Source organism: Loxodonta africana, chromosome 10 (assembly GCF_030014295.1).
Source record: "Loxodonta africana isolate mLoxAfr1 chromosome 10, mLoxAfr1.hap2, whole genome shotgun sequence".
Taxonomy (NCBI): domain Eukaryota; kingdom Metazoa; phylum Chordata; class Mammalia; order Proboscidea; family Elephantidae; genus Loxodonta; species Loxodonta africana.
In genome coordinates this window covers 14,306,242-14,325,436 of record NC_087351.1, presented here as the reverse complement: position 1 = coordinate 14,325,436, position 19,195 = coordinate 14,306,242, and the positions used below count along the sequence as shown (strand labels likewise).

Below are 19,195 nucleotides of genomic sequence, written 5' to 3'. Positions count from 1 at the left end.
TGGATGCCTCTTGTTTGTAGTTTTAGCTTTTTGCACTGGATAAGCACTCTCTGGTATAAGGTTGAGTAGAAGTGGGAGCCAGTGTTCTTGCCTTGTTCCTGACCTTAAAGGGAAAGTATCCTGTCTTTCACCCTTAAGTGTGATGTGAAGTGTAGGTTTTTCATAGGTGTCCTTTAGCATAGAAACCAAACCAAACCCGTTGCTGTGGAGTGGATTACTGACTCACAGCGACCCTATTGGACAGAGTAGAAGTGCCCGCATAGGGTTTCCAAAGAGTGCCTGGTGGATTGGAACTGCAAACTTTTTGGTTTGAAGCCGTAGCTCTTAACCACTGCGCCACCTTCTGTAAAATTACAGATTCCTTGGCTTCATCAGAAGACTTACGGAATCGGATGTCGGGGAGGTGCAGCCTAGGAATCTGTTATTTCTAAGAAGTGGTCCAGATGACTACCTGAGGGTGTTTGGGAAGCATTATGGACCTACACCGCTCCTTTGGGGTCTCTTGTTCCAACCTGGAAGGCGAGCCACTCCAGTTACCTTAACTCTCTGCCTCTCCTGGAAGGTCCTTGGAAACCTACAGTTGGGGGATAAATTACAACAAAACAGCCTGTTATAACAGCTTGGCACCCTGCAGAAGGGCCCTCAAAGAAAAGTGACTAGAATTGGAAACAAGAGTCCGACGTTTGGGTCCTTTAAGAGTCGAGGTAGGTGATATGAAGCCAGATAACAAGTTGGAGCCATTAAATCCTTTGCCTAAGTGTTGTCTTACACCCAGCCTTAAAGGCTCCCGGCCCTGAAAACGGAATTATTAATACTGTAGTTTAATCTGAGGGTGGCTTTAAAAAGTCATGTGACCTGGCTAAACTATTTGACCACAATATGACACTGCTTCGACGCGGATGTAATTTTACATGCCCAATAAATTACTTACAAAAGTACTTTTCTCTATTACCTCAACTCTACTGGGTTAGGCCCAACCAGGCAGAAAAGGGGATAGAAATAGTGGGGCTAGCTCTATTGATTGACGTACATTCCAACCAATTTACGACGGAAGGAGAGTGCGCGCGAGCAGGTCTCTGTCCAATCGGAACGCAGCGGCAGCGGAAGGGGCGGGGTTTGTGGAAACTGCCGGCGGCAGGGCTGGCGGACTTGAGAAGGAGCGAAGATGGCGGAGTGAGGGGCGCCCGGGGAGCAGGCCTTCGGGCCCGGGAGCGGGCCGGCCCCTGGCGGTCGAGTGCGTCTGGTGGACTCGGGGGGTAAGCTGAGAAGGCATGCGAGGGGGATGAACAGGCGGTGTTGCGGCCCAGCTCGTCCGGGGAACCGGAGCGCGCGGAGCCTTCTCCAGCCGGGCGGGCATTTCCATGCTCGGGTACCCCGGGGCGGCCCACACCGCCTCCCGAGGGGTGTCGCGCACCCCACTCCCTCTTCGGCCTCCACTGCCTTTATCTAGGGCCTTGCTTTTTGCTGGTTTTGTGCTTTCGGCTTATTCTCCGGTGGTTGGATCCACGCGGGTGTGTATCTGGCAGTCGTTGCGTCGCCTATCGACTTTTTTTTTTCTTTTTAAGAATATCTCTGTTTTATTGATTTATGTATGGCCTTCGCTTTACGGTTTCATACCTGCTCGATTGCCAGAGCCTCTGATATCAATCGAGGCCTGTCGCGGCCCTGAGTATTTTGTGTCCCTGGCTCGTTGACCTTGAGATTTAGTGTAAGGATCCCCACGGATCCCCACCCCCTGGGATTTTAATTTGAGAATGTGTATCCTGGGATTCTCTTCGACCTCTACTATATTTTTTCGTTCATATTATCCCTTGCCAAGCTTTTCTGATCCGAGAAAGCAGTTTTGTCCTTGTTTGTCCTAATAATTGCCTAATGGCGCACTAATCTCGACTGACGTTATGTCTCTAGAATTTGTGGCTGTTGGTGTCTGATCTAGAGCTAAAGGAGTCGGTGTACAGTTTTTTTTTTAATAAAGGGAATGAGAAACGTTTTTTGAAAATATTGTTATTACATAATTTAACTGTGTAACGTGGTGGGGTTGCACAGTGTCATAATGCTGTCAGGTATTTGTATTCGGTTCTTGTTGAGCTTTTTTTTTTTTTTTTTTAGTTTTTTTTCTTGTAAAAACATACACAGCAAAGGATTCATCGTTTCAACACGTTCTGCGTTCAGTGACATTGTTTACATTCTTCAAGTCGTTTGACCTGTTCTTGCCATCCTTTTCCACCACCATTAACATAAAGCTTGTGGAGCTTTTTAATGGATTTTCTCTTTTTGTGATTAGGTCTCTTAGCTAAACTCTGGGAAGAGTTTCTGTTACTAGGTTTCTTAATCCCTGAAGCCTATTTAAAACTGTGGCACTTGAGTTGGGTCCAGTTTGAATCCACATTTCATAATACAAATGCATGTTTCTGGTAGATGAGGTGCTCTGTGCTGGCCCTGGATTTAGCAGAGCTGAAAATACCAGGTGAAGAAGTCCTTCTAAATAAGACCTTTCTGTCGGTTTCGTCAGTTTTTTTCATCTCATCTAGGAAAAGAAAGACAATGGGACAGACGAAAGAAATCGGACATCATTCCTCTCTACCTTACGAACAGAACGGGGTGGTAATCTACACTAAAGCAAAGGTCTTAAGTAAGGGACTATAAACTTTTGGAAATTTTATGCACATTTATACATTTTTGTGGGGAGAAGAGGGCAAAAGTCACAGGGTTCCATACAAACTAGAGAGCCACTGCTCAAGAGTTTTGACATCTTTTAAAATTAATGCCAGTGTTGGTAGAGAGTAACTTCTTTCTGAATAGTTTGGGTGCCAGTGTGGGTAGAGAGTAACTTCTTTCTGAATAGTTGGGGATATTGATGTTTTTTAGAATAACTTGGTTCATTTGAATAATTTTGTACACTAATGTACATAACACCAGTAAGGGCTGTATCCTCACTTTAACTGTATTTTTATTTTCAGGTTCCTCGTCACAAGAAGAACATTTTCCTCAACCTTTAGGTGCTTTATATTTTCTTCATCAGAAAGAGAACAGAATTCTGAACTCAGGACTTGGCAAGTAAGTAATAATGGGCTAAGTGGTCCAGATACTATTTAAGCGATCTGAAAATAGATAGAAGTGAAACAATAAACTGTTAGCCTCAACAGAAGATGAAGAACAAGTGACCATAAATTCTTGATATTTAAGCAAAATCTTTTATTTTTCAACAAAAGCAATGTATTAAGAAAAAGAAAGTAAAAACTTGATTATTTGTCCAAACCACCATTAGATTGAAGGAAATCAACTGATAAAAAAAATAAATTTAGGTAAATTTTAGAATGTATTTATTTAGGTTTCAATTACAGATAAATATTGATATTTTAATCTTTAATTTCTGAAGCTTTCAGTACACCTTTAATACTCCTAGGTATGAGTTTATTTATTCTGTGCCAAGTATTGGTATCTTCTGAATTTCCCACAGAATTAGGTTCTGTTGTTCAAAGAGCAAGAGGTGATAATGTGCTTTCTTAGTTGACAATAACCTTATCCACAAAACTGGATTCATACCTGTTTAGTCATACACGTGATTGTGTTATATGAAAATCATTCAGTGTACAGCTGCTTTAAGGATTAAAAATCTTGCTATATATTTCAGTTTTAGGGAATAAAAATTGATAGGGCAAAATACCCTTTGGGTAATAGAGTCTATCATAGGCCTTTGGAGGGGAGGCTTTATTGCTTGCTTGGATTTAGAACCTTGATTAAGTCCAGGTAGACAATAATAGAAACTCGACATTGGTATAGCACAATATTAATGGCAATTTGAATATCCATCTATAGTGAACTTGTGCAAATAAATTTAGGTACTTCTGTACTTACAAGGGAAACCCTGGTGGCATAGTGGTTAAGAGCTACGGCTGCTAACTGAAAGGTCGGCAGTTTGAATCCATTAGGCACTCCTTGGAAACCTTGTGGGATAGTTATACCCTGTCGGAATCGACTCAACAGCAACAGGTTTTGTTTTGTTTTATACTTAACAAGGTAGCTTTAGCTCTTCTGATACAGAGTGATCTCTAAGATACATTAAGGGAAAAAGGTGCAGAACAGTGTGTATAGTGTTCTTACATTGGGCGGAGGGAGGTATATTTACTTATAAAGATGTTAGATAGCCATAGAATAACTCCAAAAAGGTAAGAAACACTGCATACCCTATTTTACCTTTTTATTTCATATCATGTACGTGTATTACTCAAATAATTAAAAATTTTCAAAGGAAGGAAGCACTCAATAAATACTTGATAAACGTCTGAGTAGTTAAATTCTTACTTAGGCAGTGATTCTACATTAGTATAAGCTAGCCATATCTGGGACAGAAACAGTCCAGCTAGCCCAGTAGCTTTTTTGAATAAGACACTTAAAAACTAAATTTGAACGACTGTGATAATTTCCATTTCATTTTACATAATGTTTCTGAATTTACTATTTACATAGAAAAGAAAGAAGTGTTAACTCCTATGGCATATCATTTTTCCTGTGTTTAGGAGAAGCAATGTATTATTTATTGCCATGTAACAAATTACCCCAAAATTTAGTGGATTAAAACACAGTAAACATTTATTATCTTTCACAGTGTTTGTGGGTTAGGAATTTGGGAACAGCTTAGCTGGAAGCTTCTGGCTTGGGGTCTCTTACGAGGTTTCAGTCAAGATATTGGCTGGGGCACAGTCATCTGATCCACTTCTACGGTGACTCAGTCACATGGCTGACAAGTTGGTGGTGCTTGGTAGGAGGCCTCCATTCCTCCCAATATAAGCCTCCTCCAGGACTGTACGTTTCCTCATGATACGGCAGCTGGCTTCTTGAACAAGCAATCCAAGAAAACAAGGCAGAAACAACAGTCTCCTTTATGACCTTGCCTCACCATTCTTTTGGTCACATAGATCAACCCTGACTCATTGTTGGAGAGGAAGGGGACTAGAAGAGGGTGTGAATACCAGGAGGCAGCAATCACTGGGGACCTTCTTGGAGGCTGACTACCACACAAAGTCATTTGACTCACTCAGAAACTGGCTAACCTAATGGCTCCATTGAAAATTCCTATTCTCCCTCTGCGGTCTCCCAAGCTAAGATTTTCTAATATAAATGTTCTTTGTAAAAGCAGCATTAGTAAACAAGAGACTTCAGAGTCCCAGAAGTAACTAGTGAGGCATCCGCTTTCTAAGTTAACTTTTTAAGTTTTGTATATCAGTGTATAGTTCTAGTTTCCTCCCCTAACTGTAGAACCAATATCTATTTAAATTTTTAACTCATGTTGGCTAAGGATATTTAAGAGCCCTGATATTCATTAATCTATTCAAGTTTTTTTTAAGTGCTGATTATGCCTTTTCACCATGTTTCTGGAAACTTTTAAGATCCATCAGCAAACAAAACAGGTTCCTGCCATTGTGGCGCTTACATTTTAGACAAGACAGTAAACGAGAAACATTAATAAGTACCTTGTATAGTATATTAGGTAAAAGGTCCCTAGGTGGCACAAACTGTTTACACCTGACTGCTAACCTAAAGGTCAATGGATCAAGTCCAGCCAACAATACCATGGAAGAAAAGGACCGATGATCTGCTTTCGTTAAGATTGCAGCCAGTCGAGCAGCAAACAGATACATGAGAAAATGCTCCCTGATCAGTAGCCATTACAGAAATGTGAATCACAACCACAGTGAGATAACATCTGACCCCGACACTACTGGTATGAATTAAAAAAACAGAAAATAACAAATGTTGGAGAGGCTACAGAGAGATTGGAACTCTCATGCACTGCTGGTGGGAATGCAAAATGGTACAGCCATTTTGGAAAAATGATATGGTGCTTTCTTACATAGAAATAGAACGCCATATGATCCAGCAATTCCACTCCTAGGAACATATCCTAGAGAAATAAGAGCCATCACACAAATATACATACGCACACCTATGTTCATTGCAGCATTAGTCATGAAAGTAAAAAGATGGAAACAACCTAGGTGCCCATCAACAGATGAATGGATAAACTATGGTACATACACACAGCGGAATAGTACGCGATGATAAAGAACAATGATGGATCTGCAAAGCATCTCACAACATGGATGAATATGTAGGGAGTTATGCTGAGTGAAATAAGTCAATCTCAAAAGGACGAATATTGTTTATAAAAAGGTTTATGCACAAAAAGAAACAATCTTTGATGGTTACAAGGGAGGGAAGAGGTGGGAGGGGAAAACACTAAATAGACAACAGATAAGTGGTGATAGCTTTGGTGAAGAGTAAGACAGTGCACAATTCTGGAGAAGCCAGCACAACTTGTCCAAGGCAAGGTCATGGAAGCTCCATAGACACAACCAAACTCCCTGAGAAACGAAATTACTGGGCTGGGGCTGTGGGGACTGTGGTCTTGGGGAACATCGAGCTCAGCTGGCGTAACAGTTTATAAAGAAAATGTTCTGCATTCTACTTTGGTGAGTAGCGTCTGGGGTCTTAAAAGCTTGTGAGCAGCCATCTAAGATACCCTTTTGGAACAAGGGAAAAAGAAGAAAATCAAAGACCCAAGGGAAAGATCAGTCCAAAGGACTAATGGACCACAACTACCACAGCCTCCACCAGACTGAGTCCGGTACAACTAGATGGTGCCTGACTACGACCAATGACTGCTTTCACAGGGATCACAATATAGGGTCTGGAGAGAGCTGGATAAAAATGTTGAACAGAATTCCAACTCACAAAAAAAAAAAAAAAACAGACTTGCTGGTCTGATAGAGACTTGAGAAACTCTGAGAATATGGCCCCTGGACACCCTCATAGCTCCGTAATGAAGTCACTCCTGAGCTTCACCTTTCAGCTAAAGATTAGACAGGCCTATAAACAGAACGAGACTAAATGGGCACACCAGCCCAGGCGCAAGGAAGAGAAGGCAGGAATAGACTGGAAAGCTGGTAATGGAGAGCTCAAGGTCGAGAAGGGAGAGCGTTGACGTATCCTGGGGTTGGCAACTAGTGTCACAAAACAATGTGTATTGTTTAATGGGAAACATGTTTGCTCTGTAAACCTTCATCTAAAGTACAGTAGAAAAGAAATTAAAAAAAAAAAAGATTGCAATCGAGAAAACACTATGGAGCAGTTCTAGTCTATGACATGGGATCACCATGAGTTGGAATCAACTAAACGGCAGCTGACCGTAGCATAGTTTATTAGATAGTATTACATACCATGGAAAAAAGAAAAAGTATAGCAGAATAAAGGTGAATGGGAGTGTGTCTGTAGGTAGGATATAATCTTAAATATGGGCCCAACGTAAGCCAAACTGAGAAAATGACATTTGAGTAGAGACTTGAAAGTGAGAAAGTTAGCTGTGCATGTATGTGGGCAAAGAGCCTTCTCAACAGATGGAATGTCCAGCAGAAACAGCATAAGGTAGGAGTGTATCTGACATTCCAGGAAGAATAGGGCATCCAGTGTGGTTGGACCCAATGAAGGGGAGATAGAAATAGGGTTAGAAGAGAGAAAGTGGAAGGATGAAGGTGCAGATCTTATGGAGAATTGTAGATCATTGCCAGAACTTTGGCTTTTACACAGTTCATTCAGGCATCCTCAAATGGGTTTTGCAGTGTGTGATACACATACATACCTGTGTGTTTAGAGTATGTAAAATTGCATAGTCATGTCTGAGATGTGAAAATCAGGCATTTTGAAGAGAATACAAGCTTATGATTTTCTATTATTATTGCCTGATAAAAAAAAATTTTTTTTAATTAAGATATAGTTTTGGGGAAAAGGTTTATGTAAGATGAAGGTATGCATTTATATTAATGGGTATAGCTGAAGGAATACCAATCCAGACAGTTATATAAAAAGATAAGGGAACCCCCAAGACTATAACCGTTAGATGCCCATCAAACCTCGAACTGAACCCACTCCCAGAGATCACCTTTCAGCCAAACAATAGACAGGCCTGTAAAGTGAACAATAACACCCGTGAGGAAAATGGTCCTCAGAATAATCAACCATGTAAGACCAAAAGGGCAGCTTTAGCCCAGAAACAAAATTCAGAAGGCAGAAAGGGGCAGGAAAGATAGGTGAATGGAAATGGGGGAACTAAGAGGGGAAGTGGGTAGAGTGCTGTCACATGGAGGGGATTGCAGCTAATGTCATGAAACAAAATGCATATAAATTGTTGAATGGGAAACTAATTTGCTCTGTAAACTTTCACCCAAACCACAATAAAATGTTCAAAAACTAAATAAATAAATAAAACCTCTAAAAAAAAAAAAGATAAGAACAGGCAGATGTATCGGAACCAAAGTTTATTAGTGGTTACTGGGGTGGGAGGAAGGGGGACAAGAGGAGGTTATCACTTATGGGACAGAGTTTTGGTTTACAGTAATGGAAAAATTGCATTGATTAAAGAGTAGGGTTGCACAGCTGATTAATGTAATTGTTGTCAATAAGTTTGTACACCTGTAAAAAGTTGGTGAAAGTTGTGTGATCTGTTTCCAATAGCAACAAAAAAGTACCTGCTGAGGTTGCTTATTTATAACCAAATAACCTTATGGAATTTGGTTCCTTGGTTTGGAGGTTTAGGGTTATGGTTTCATTGACATCTTAGTTAATGGCCTAATACAGTTTTTAGTGCTTCTGTTCTACCCAGAGCTTTGAACCAGTTCTGCTTGGTTCAGTCATGGCCGAGGAAGTGTCACTGGAACAGACTCCAGTATTTAAAGTTATGGTGAATTGGAAAGAGAGCCAGAATGGGAAAAATTATGGGTCGAAACCCTGGTAGAAATTTAATCTCCCCCTTAGAGAACAAGGGCAGCGTATGTGTTGCATAACAACCAAATCTCTTTACCCTCGGATTTTGAGCACAGTATGAAGCAGCACTGCCCTCGCTCATAGATGGCAGCCAACTGCACTGCTTTGAATGTGTGTCATTCTCCTACAGCCCTGCCAGTAATCCAGTCTGACACATCAGCCTCCTGAAAGGCTCACTACATCTTTTCTGAGTCCCCTGTTCCAGGGCTTCTACCCATAGTTCTTCCTGTTCCAGGAGCTATGCTGAATCTGCCAAATGGTAAAACTTCCTGTTTTGCTTCATGAGTGAACTGGTTCGAAGCCCTGGTTCTACTCCTTAGTTCGATGCATCGTGCCTAGGGTCTTAAAACCTTGCAGGCAGTCACCCAGGGGACATTGGTCAGTCTCTATTTGACTGGAGAAACAGAGGAAGAAGCGTCATGAACAAGTGGAGGATATGAAATATGCTGGCAATTGCTTCCAGTAACAATTACCTCCTTTGACGTGAGATAAGAATACCTGAATGGTGCCTGGCTACCACTACTGAATGTTTTTTTTTGTGTGTGTGTGTATATCTTTTCATGATTTTTTTTGTTTGTTTATTGTGCTTTAAGTGAAAGTTTACAAATCAAGTCAGTCTCATACAAAACCTTGTATATACCTTGCTATATATGCCTTTTTTTATATATGCCTGGAGCGGCCCTCCCCCTAATGAGACAGCACACTCCTTCTCTCTACCCTGTATTCCCTGTGTCCTTACAGCCATCTTCTGTCACCTCTGCCTTCTCATCTCCCCTCCAGACAGGAGCTGCCCACATAGTCTCATGTGTCTACTTGAGCCAAGAAGTTCACTCCACACCAGTATCATTTTCTGTCCTATAGTCCGGTCCAATCCCTGTCTGAAGAGTTGGCTTTGGGAATGGTGCCAGTCTTGGGCTAACAGAAGGTCTGGGGACCATGACCTCCAGGGTCCTTCTAGTCTCAGTCAGACCATTAAGTCTGGTCTTTTTACTAGGATTTGAGGTCTGCATCCCACTACTGTCCTGTTCCATCAGGAATTCACTGTTGTGTTCCCTGTCAGGGCAGTCATTGGTTGCAGCCGGGCACCATCTAGTTAGTTCTTCTGGTCAGAGGCTGATGTAGTCTCTGATTTATGTGGCCCTTTGTCTGTCACTTGGGCTCATAATTACCTTGCGTCTATGGTGTTCTTCATTATCCTTTGCCCCAGGTGGGTTGAGACCAATTGATGCATCTTAGATGTCTGCTTGCTAGCGCCATTACGGAATGTTTTGATGGAAGATACTATACAAGAATCCTGATAAAGGGGGGGAATGTAGAACAGATTTCAGATTCTAATGGACTCCAGACTTTCTGGAGCCATGGAGGCTGGATGAACCCCTGAAACTATTGCCCTAAGATAATCTTAAAACTTTAAACCAAGAATACTCCCCTAAAAAAGAAGGGAAAAGATGCAAATAAACAGAATAAAAAATGAAAGAAGGGACATTACAACTGACCTGATAGAAATAAAGAGATATATGACAGAGTTGGTGGATGACAGAATATTATGAACAACTGTATGGGAACTAACTGGTAACCTGGATGAAATGAACAAATTCTTAGAAGCACACAACCTACCTAAATGGACGCAAGATGAAAAGCCTCAACAGACTGATAACAAATGAAGAGATGAAATCAGTGATCAAAAACCTCCCAATGAAAAAAAATCTTGGACCCAGTGACCTCACTTGGCAATTCTACTGAATACTTAAAGAATAATTGACAACAGTACTATTTAAACTCTTCCAAAAGATAGAGCAGGAAGGAATGCTCCCTATTTCATTGTATGAAGCAAATATAACCGTGATACCCAAACCAGACAAAGACACCACAAGAAAAGAAAACTACAGGCCAATATCTCTTATAAATACAGATAGATGCACAAATGCTCAACAAAATACTAGTGAACAGAATCCAACAGCATACTAAAAGAGTCCAACACCATGAGCAAGTGGGATTTATTCCAGGAATGCAGGGATGGTTCAGCATTAGAAAATCAATCAGTGTAATAACCACTACATGAATAGAACAAAGGAAAAGAACCATATGATCATCTCTATGGATGAAGAAAAAGCATTTGAAAAAATCCAACACCCTTTCTTGATGAAAACCCTAAAAAAGATTGGAATACAAGGGAAATTCCTCAATATGATTCAGGGTATACACCTATTCCTCATTTATCGACTATCTCATCTAACATTTCACTATCCAAACTGTTTTACACATTAGTGACGGTAGGTCTGACAGTCAAGAACGCCGAGGTATGAAGTGAAAATAAAGCTGGTTGTGATGGTTAAGATTAGGTCAACTTGGCTGGGCTGTGATTCTCAGTGATTTGGCACTTAGGTAATGGTGTAGTCATCCTCCATTTTGTGATCTGATGTGGTCACCCTCCATTTTTGCATAATGACCTTGGAACATAACCATGTCAATAAGTGAGAAGCGGGTACATATGAAAAGCCAATAGATGACATGATACTTAAAGGAGAAAGACTGAGAACTTTCCCCTTGAAATTGGGAACAAGACAAAGGTACCTACTTTCACTGCTTCTATTTAATATTGTATTTCAAGTCCTAGCCAAAGTAATAAGAAAAATAAAAGGTATACAGATTGTAAAAGAAGTAAAATTAACACTATTTGTGGGTGATATAATCCTTTATACAGAAAATCCCAGAGTCCACAAGAAAACTTCTGGGGCTAATAGAGGAATTAAGCAAAGTTGCAGGGTTCAGGGTCAACAAAAATCAGTTGGGCTTCTACATACCAACAATAAGAAATCAGAAAGGGGAATTAGGGAAACAATTCCCATTTACAATGTCATCTAAGAAAATAAAATACTTAGGAATAAATTTAACCAGAGATATGATGGACTTATACAATAAAAACTATAAAACATTGATGAAAGAGATTAAAGAAGATCTAAATAAGTGGAAGAATGATCCATGTTCATGGATTAGAAGACTTCATATTGTTAAGGTGTCAGTACTACCCAAAGCAATCAATAGATTTAATGCAGTCCCTATCAAAATTCCATCAGCCTTCTTTACAGAAGTAGAAGATGCCAGTCCTCAACTCTGTGTGGAATGGCAAGAGGCCCTGAATAACTAAAGCAGTGTTGAAAGAGAAGAACAAAGTACGAGGGCTCACAGTTCCTGATTTTAGAACATACTGTACAGCTACAGAAACCCTGCTGGCACAGTAGTTAAGAGCTATGGCTGCTAACGAAAAGTTTGGCAGTTCAGATCCACTAGGTACTCCTCAGAAACCCCATAGGGCAGTTCTGCTCAGTCCTGTACAGTCGCTATGAGTCAGAATTGACTCAACGGGAACAAGTTTTTTTTTTTTTTTCTTAAATACAGTAGTCAAAACAGCCTGCTAGTGGTATAATGATAGATACGTAGATGAATGGAGTAGAATTGAGAGTCCAGAGATAAACCCACGCATCTAATGGTCAGCTGATTTTTGACAAGGATGCTGGTCCATTCGATGGGGAAAGAAGACTCTTCAGTTAATGGTGCTTTGAGCATTATGCTTTTTTAAGAACTACCTATATGGGATCAAATTGACAACAGCAACTAAAAGGTTCGATAAGAATCTTAGGTGGCAGTGAATTTATGTTAATTATGGAGGAACAACTCAGAAAAGGAGGGTGAGACTGGTTGCACAGCTTGAAGAATGTAATCAATGTCACTAAATAGTACATGTAGAAACTGTGGAATTGGTGTGTGTTTTGCTGTATATATTCTCCACAACAAAATAAATGAAAAAAATGCATATTCTGTGAACCCAGACCCATTGCCATTGAGTCGATTCCGGCTCATAGTGACCCTATAGGACAGAGTAGAGCTGCCCATAGGGTTTCCAATGAATAGGTGGTGGATTTGAACTGCCGACCTTTTGGTTAGCAGCTGAGTTCTTAACTGCTGTGCCACCAGGGCTGTTTATCCTCTGAAGTCTCCTTTAAACAGATGTACAACAGAAAGAAAGAACTGCTGTCTGATCCTGCATCATGCTCACAGTCACTGCTATGTTTGAGCCTGTTGTTGCAGTCACTGTGTCAATCCTTTTAGTTGAGGGTCTTCCTCTTTTTTTTTTCTCACCGTCTATTCCAGCCAAGCACGATGTCCTTCTCCGGTACCTGATCCCTCCTGATAACATGTCCAAAGTACATGAGACAAAGTCTTTCCATCCTCACTTCTAGGGAACATTCCAGCTGTACTTCTTCCAAGACAGATTTGTTCCTTCTTTTAGCAGTCCGTGGTATGTTCAATATTCTTCACCAGCACCGTAATTCAAATGCATCAATTCTTCTTTGGTCTCCCTTATTCGTTGTCCATCTTTCTTACGAAAAAATAGTTTAGCCTAATCAGTAAAGAATGTCTGCCTTGAGCATTGTGCTCTTTAATATCTATCTATGTGGAATCAAATTGACAATAGCAACTTGAAAGATGAGACAGGAATCTTAAGGGGCAGTTAATTTATGTTAATGGGGAAGGAACAACTCAGAAAAGAGTGAGAATTGTTGCACAACTCCAAGAGTGTAAGCAGTGTCACTGAATTGTACATGTAGAAACTGTTGAATTGGTGTATGTTCTGCTGTGTTTAGTCTCAACAACAACAAAAAAAATTTTTAAAATCTAGACAGTTGCCTTATTAAGAAAAGGTGCCACGTTTAAAGCTTTCTTTGGTGCATTGATTAGTTTCTACAGGATTCTTTTAGCATGTCTACTTTTGGAAAAACACTGCCTGGATCTTCGCCCTTGAACATGACTGCCAATTTTCTTGCTATTAGAATTTTTTTTGTAACATATGTAAGAAAATTTGCCATTTTAACCATTTTTTAAATGTACAATTAAGTGGCATTAATTACGTTTATAATGTTATGCAATCATTACCACCATCTATTTCCAAAACTTTTTCGCCAGACAAACAGAAATGCTGATTAAGCAGCCCTTCCTCTTCTGCCCCCATCCCCTGTAATCTCTAATTTACTCTCTGTCTCTATGAATTTGCCTGTTGTACTTATTTCACATAAGCTGTTTTATACAATATCTGGCTTTTTATGGCTAGCTTTTTTCACTTAACAATGTTTTCAAGGTCCACCCATATTGTAGCATGTATTAGAATTTCGTTCCTTTTTATAGTTCAGTAATAATCCATTGTATGTTTATACCACATTTTGTTTATCCGTTTGTCTATTACTGGATGTTGCCATTAGAATTGAATTGCAGACCAGCCCAATGGCTGGTGGGAGGTTTGCATTTGCTGGTGTCTGCTCATACAGTGAAACAGCCCTGCTGCCCAGGAGGCCTGTCTTTACACCTCTACTTTTTCCTGTTTAACTGCTGCTTTTGCCACAAATGCAAATTTTACAGCTCTCTTCCTCCTGATTTAATTCTGAATTAACTTATATTACCTTCCCCGGGCTTAGAATCTGGAACCCTGTCTTATCTGGAACCAGAAGAGATTATTCAGGTTCTGTTTAGAGTTGAGGTATCTTTTATGTATGTGACAGACTAGGATAGTGGACTAGGTGTACTAGTTAGCCTATTGCTGTTGCCATTTTGTTAGCTCAAATTATTTATTTAAGCTTTTGATACAAATCCATGATTTATTTTTGCTAATATATGCAGTTTAACAATTTGTCTAGCAGCAATGAACTGGGTTTATTAAGTTTTTAATATGCTTGCATTTGGTGATCATGGTACAGTATATATTTTACTTACGGCTAAATTTTACAGAATTTTTATTCACTGACAATCTTTAGTTGAAGGTAATTCAAAAGTAAGATGTTATATGATTTTGAGTGTTGTATATTCAGGCATCAAGTTTGGAGTACAGTACTGTTTTTAGACATGTTTTATATAGAATGGAAACCCTGGTGGCATAATGGTTAAGAGTTCCCCTGCTAACCAAATGGTTGACAGTTTGAATCCCCCAGGTGCTTCTTGGAAACCCCGTGGGGCAGTTCTTCTCTGTCCTATAGGGTTGCTATGAGCTGGAATCAACTCGATGGCAGTGGGTGGTTTTTATATAGAATCATCTTATGGCTGTATATAAAAAAAAATGTGGAGTTCATTACTCCATTTGCATAAGAGTAAAATGGCATATATACCTCGTTGTATATAATACAAGTTTTTATATAATTCTAGCTTTTTATTCATGGTTGAGCATCTTTTTTTTTTTGTGGCTGCTGCTTCTGCCTTTGCAATGACAATATTGTATGTTGTGTTTGAACATTTTTTTAGACAGTGTTCAAACACAAAATATTCTCTGCATGCAATAAAAATATTTTTTAAAGTAAACTCAAACAGAAGTACGCATCCTAATCTTCCTATTTTTAATTTATTTTGTCTCTCCAGGCATTTCTGTGTTGTCTCCTGGAGCAGCTGGCCCTGCTTCTTTTATCCTGCCACTTTCCTTGTTCTTGAAATGTGGATATCTCTTCTCTACAGTTTTCCTCCAGGATTTGGAATGGAAAAGGCCGCTTTTCTTTTTTTTTCAACTCTCAAACTCAACACAGAGAAGCCTCTAGGATGCGGTCATCCTGCCAACTTCTCCGAAGAAAGAGTCATCTGACATGGGTCTTCTGCTGCTGTTTGCTTAATTGTAAAGAAATTATTTTGAAAACTGAAGACTTACGTTTACTTTGAAACACATGATTTGATGGTGGTATTTATGAATTCTTTACCTTTTGTTTTATATAAGAAGACTAAATACATAGGAAGCCTGGATGACTTCAGGGTTGTTTTTTTTTTTTTTTCATCCAGTTTCAGCCAGTATCATGAAAAGCACAGTTGAGACTGCAGCAGTAAATTCCAAATATATGTTCCAATTTGAAATGAAAGAGATGATAAAAAAATTACATATAAATCCTGGCTTAACTCATGACATATATTTCCTGAGTAAACAAAGGTCCAATTTTGCAGATTAAACCTTGATGTGATAAAGAAGCATAATGACAAGATACCTTGGGGTTAATTTTCATATGTGAATAAACCATCACAGTTTCTGTAGAAATACACATTTTTGCATGTGTAAATCCACATTTTTGAATGAGAAGAGAAGAGCTGTTTTTCTTCTGGAGAACGAAGTGTTCACTTTTTTCCTCAGAAGTCCTTGAACATTGATCTTTTAAAATTTTTTTCATTAATCTAAGGAAGGACCATATTGTGCAGAAGCTAGCCCTCTGAACACATGCTTGGGTTTAATGAAAGAGTGGTAAAAGAGAACAAAACAGTCTCGTGTCCAGTGATGGAAACCTTTTTAATTCCCTAGGAAGTGAGGCTGCTGTGTTACAAGTTACTTCATCCTTTGTGGCATTTTATAATAGCACTTGAGACTTGGTTGGAAGAAGACTGGCATGAGTGGTTTTCCAGTTCAGAAGATGTTGATGGACCCTATAGCATGATCTGCGTTCAACTGTGGACATATTGAGTGGGGGGAAATGAGAAAAGTTTTCATATTAATTCTTTTCCCCTAAGAAAAAGAAGCAAAGATGCCTTATGTAGCTCCATCTGACTATGGCGTTTTACATTCTTTAGCTCCATTTTTTATAAAACCATAAGTAACTTTGTCCCTTCCATCCGAGACGAGTCCTGGGGTGTCTGTTTATTTTTCTAGGTGATTGCTGTAATGTTAGGCTGAAAAGGCTAGGACTCAGGTAACTCTCCAGTTGGAACTTAAGCTTCTCCTGAGAGAATGGGCCTTGAAGCAGTGTTCCCAAATTTGTGGTTGTGTTGGTGTAGATTTAGGAAAAATTCAGGGTCTGAAAAAAAACCTCAAGAAAGAGAATTTCAACAAGAAATATGAATCTTTTCCTTGACTTAAAAATTATACCACATGAACAGACTAGAAGAAAGCTATCCTTCCTTCCAAACCAACAGGACCGTTGTGTGAATTGTTAGGTTCTTACATACGGAGAAGGGAAATTTATTTATGATCCTTCGTGATTAGAGAAAATTTAAAATTTCTTTAGATGAAATTAAGAACAGATAGCCTTAGATTGTTTGTGTTACAGGGAATGTTTGCCCAGAGACATGGGTGCCGTGATGCTAGGAACTTAAACCAGGTTTACCAGAATTTAAGATTGATAGAAATGGCCCAAAATGGGAAATGCTGAACACTGTAATGTTGAGTCAAAAAGAAAGCTTTTTAGTAAAATTACTACCTAATGTAGATAAAATATACTTTGCTTTAATTGAGGGCAATTACTGAGTGGTAAAGCAAAATAGAAATAACTTTGGTTAAAGGTAACTTAAATTTTCCTCCAAGTGATCTCCCAGCCACTTCCTGATGTTTTCCTTTGGTTTTTTGAAAGTGTCACAAGCAGAATGGAACCTACATACGTGGGTCCCACTAGTATGTTGAGAATAGATCATGAAGAATTTGTGTCTTCCAGTTAATTGCATATTACCCATCTTCCTCATGTCCTGACAGCTTTTTGGGTAAGATCATTTGGCGGGATAGTGTACCTATATCAGAGCACCAGTGAAACACAAACCCTGCTTCTCCAGATTACTTTGTCGGAGCTACGACAGCCACCATTAATGCTCCCTTTCAAATTGTTCTTGCATCTTCCGTGGTTGTCACCAGATGGCACTTCACAAAATGAGTATACTGCAGTTGTATTTGCCCAGTGTTTACCTAATACATCTACGCTTTTTTCCTGGCTTCTTTCAGTCCCCTTCCTGATGGCAGGTAGCCCTGGTGGTGCAGTGGTTAAGCGCTCAGCTGCTAACCAAAAGGTCAGCAGTTCGAATCAATCCACCAACTGCTCCTTGGAAACCTTAGGGGCAGTTCTCTATCGTATAGGGTTAGTGTGAGAATCAACTGGACAGCAATGAGGTTTTGGTATGCTTTGATGTGCAGCTATGCCTACTTCCTTTCTTTTGCTCACCCACATTAGCTGGCAGTTTTGAAAAGTTAAAAACGGGATACGTGCAATAGAAATATATATATATATATGTATATTTTAATACTTGTGGACAAGATGTTACAAGTTGTTTAAGAACAACAAAATCACCAATGTCTTCCATTATGAGATGTGTATAGTTTTGTAAGCATTAGTGCTTGGTAGCAAATTGTAGTGCTATGTTAGGGGTTAGTGCATGAGCCTAATAGTTATTATAAACTTCAGGATGAATTATTGATAATAATAACCAATAGTGTAAAAAGAGTGGAAAATCTAGATCTTTTCTTTTTTCGTAAGTATCTGAATTTGTGATATTCTCCCTTGGGGAAAGGAAATTAAGGCCAAAAAGACTCATTTATGAATAGAAATGTGGGGTCACAATCTGAAATGTGTTTGAGGGTATTTAAACTTTCCATGAAGCAGATAGAGACCAACTGCCTTTGTGTCTTAATGAAACCTCAAATCAAAAGGTAGACCCGTTTCATCATAGTGCTTTGCTGTCTTAGTTTGAGGTGAGATTGCTCTTACACTGTCTCCATGTTGTATTGTCTTTTAGGTTCATTATTTTCACACTCCTTTTACATCAAGAAATTTTACATTTTGCATGTCTTACTAAGATGCTATATTAACTGCTTCAGTGAGTGCTTTTCCAATTTGCAGACTATTTACATTTCCTATCTGCAGCATGCTATGTGTTATAGAAAAAATGCTTTCTCAGTAGTTGAGAGTGTCCTTGCTTATGAATTTGTCACAAGCTCTTCTTATTTCCAGATTTGCTGAATTGTATGTTGGGATTCTAGACCTGGAGAATTGGAAATGTAGCTAGATGGAATGTACCTAAGTTGCCAGGTAATAAGTGAGCTCTCTTCCTGGTTTATCGTAAGCTTCAGACATCTTTCACTTTTGTCCACTTTACTTGTGGAGATAAAGTACTTGTTTTATTTTGAAAGTATAAAATAGCTTTCTGTGTAAAAGAAATTCTTACCTCTAAAAGCTGCCTTGAGAACTTGGACATGGCATTTTTCCGAGATCATTTTAAAATTTCAGTATTAAGAGATCTTAGGATTTACTGACACAGGATTCTACAGTTAGTATGACAGAAAATACAAAATAATTGTAATATGTATCAAGCAAGCTTGAAGTAGTAGCCCCTTCAGCAGCAGATCTCCAGGGACCAGGTTTAGATTCTTATAGTGTACTTAAGGTAGTTGACCTCTGGGCTCAAGTAGTTCAGTGCCTGGGGGAATCCATTTCTGAAAAGCATTTTGAAAAATGTTTAAGTACCTCAGAAAAGGTAATGAATGCAAAATAGCACATTATATAGGAAAGGATATTTCCTGTTGCAAAAAAAAAAAAAAAAGAGCCATAAAATGAACTAATAATTTCAAGAGGGAGACTTTTGTAGCAATAATAGTTTTACA

General features: G+C 39.3%; 1 protein-coding gene across 3 annotated transcripts; it reads left to right on the top strand.

The window, feature by feature from the left end:
• The first annotated feature begins 699 nt into the window (after positions 1–699).
• LOC104846731 (uncharacterized) lies at positions 700–19,145 on the top strand. Of its 3 annotated transcripts, none has more exons than XM_064292183.1 (4): positions 700–1,256; positions 2,532–2,632; positions 2,961–3,057; positions 12,973–15,215. In XM_064292183.1, the coding sequence occupies exons 1-4, from the start codon at positions 880–882 to the stop codon at positions 13,010–13,012; spliced, it is 615 nt and encodes a 204-aa protein (XP_064148253.1). In that variant the 5' UTR covers positions 700–879; the 3' UTR covers positions 13,013–15,215. The 3 variants fall into 3 exon arrangements, 2 of the variants coding, with proteins under 2 accessions (XP_064148253.1, XP_023414441.1); XM_023558673.2 differs by lacking the exon at positions 12,973–15,215 and adding an exon at positions 15,223–19,145 and having other exon boundaries at positions 865–1,256; XR_775980.3 differs by lacking the exons at positions 2,532–2,632; positions 12,973–15,215 and adding an exon at positions 15,223–19,145 and having other exon boundaries at positions 1,124–1,256.
• The last annotated feature ends 50 nt before the right edge of the window (positions 19,146–19,195 follow it).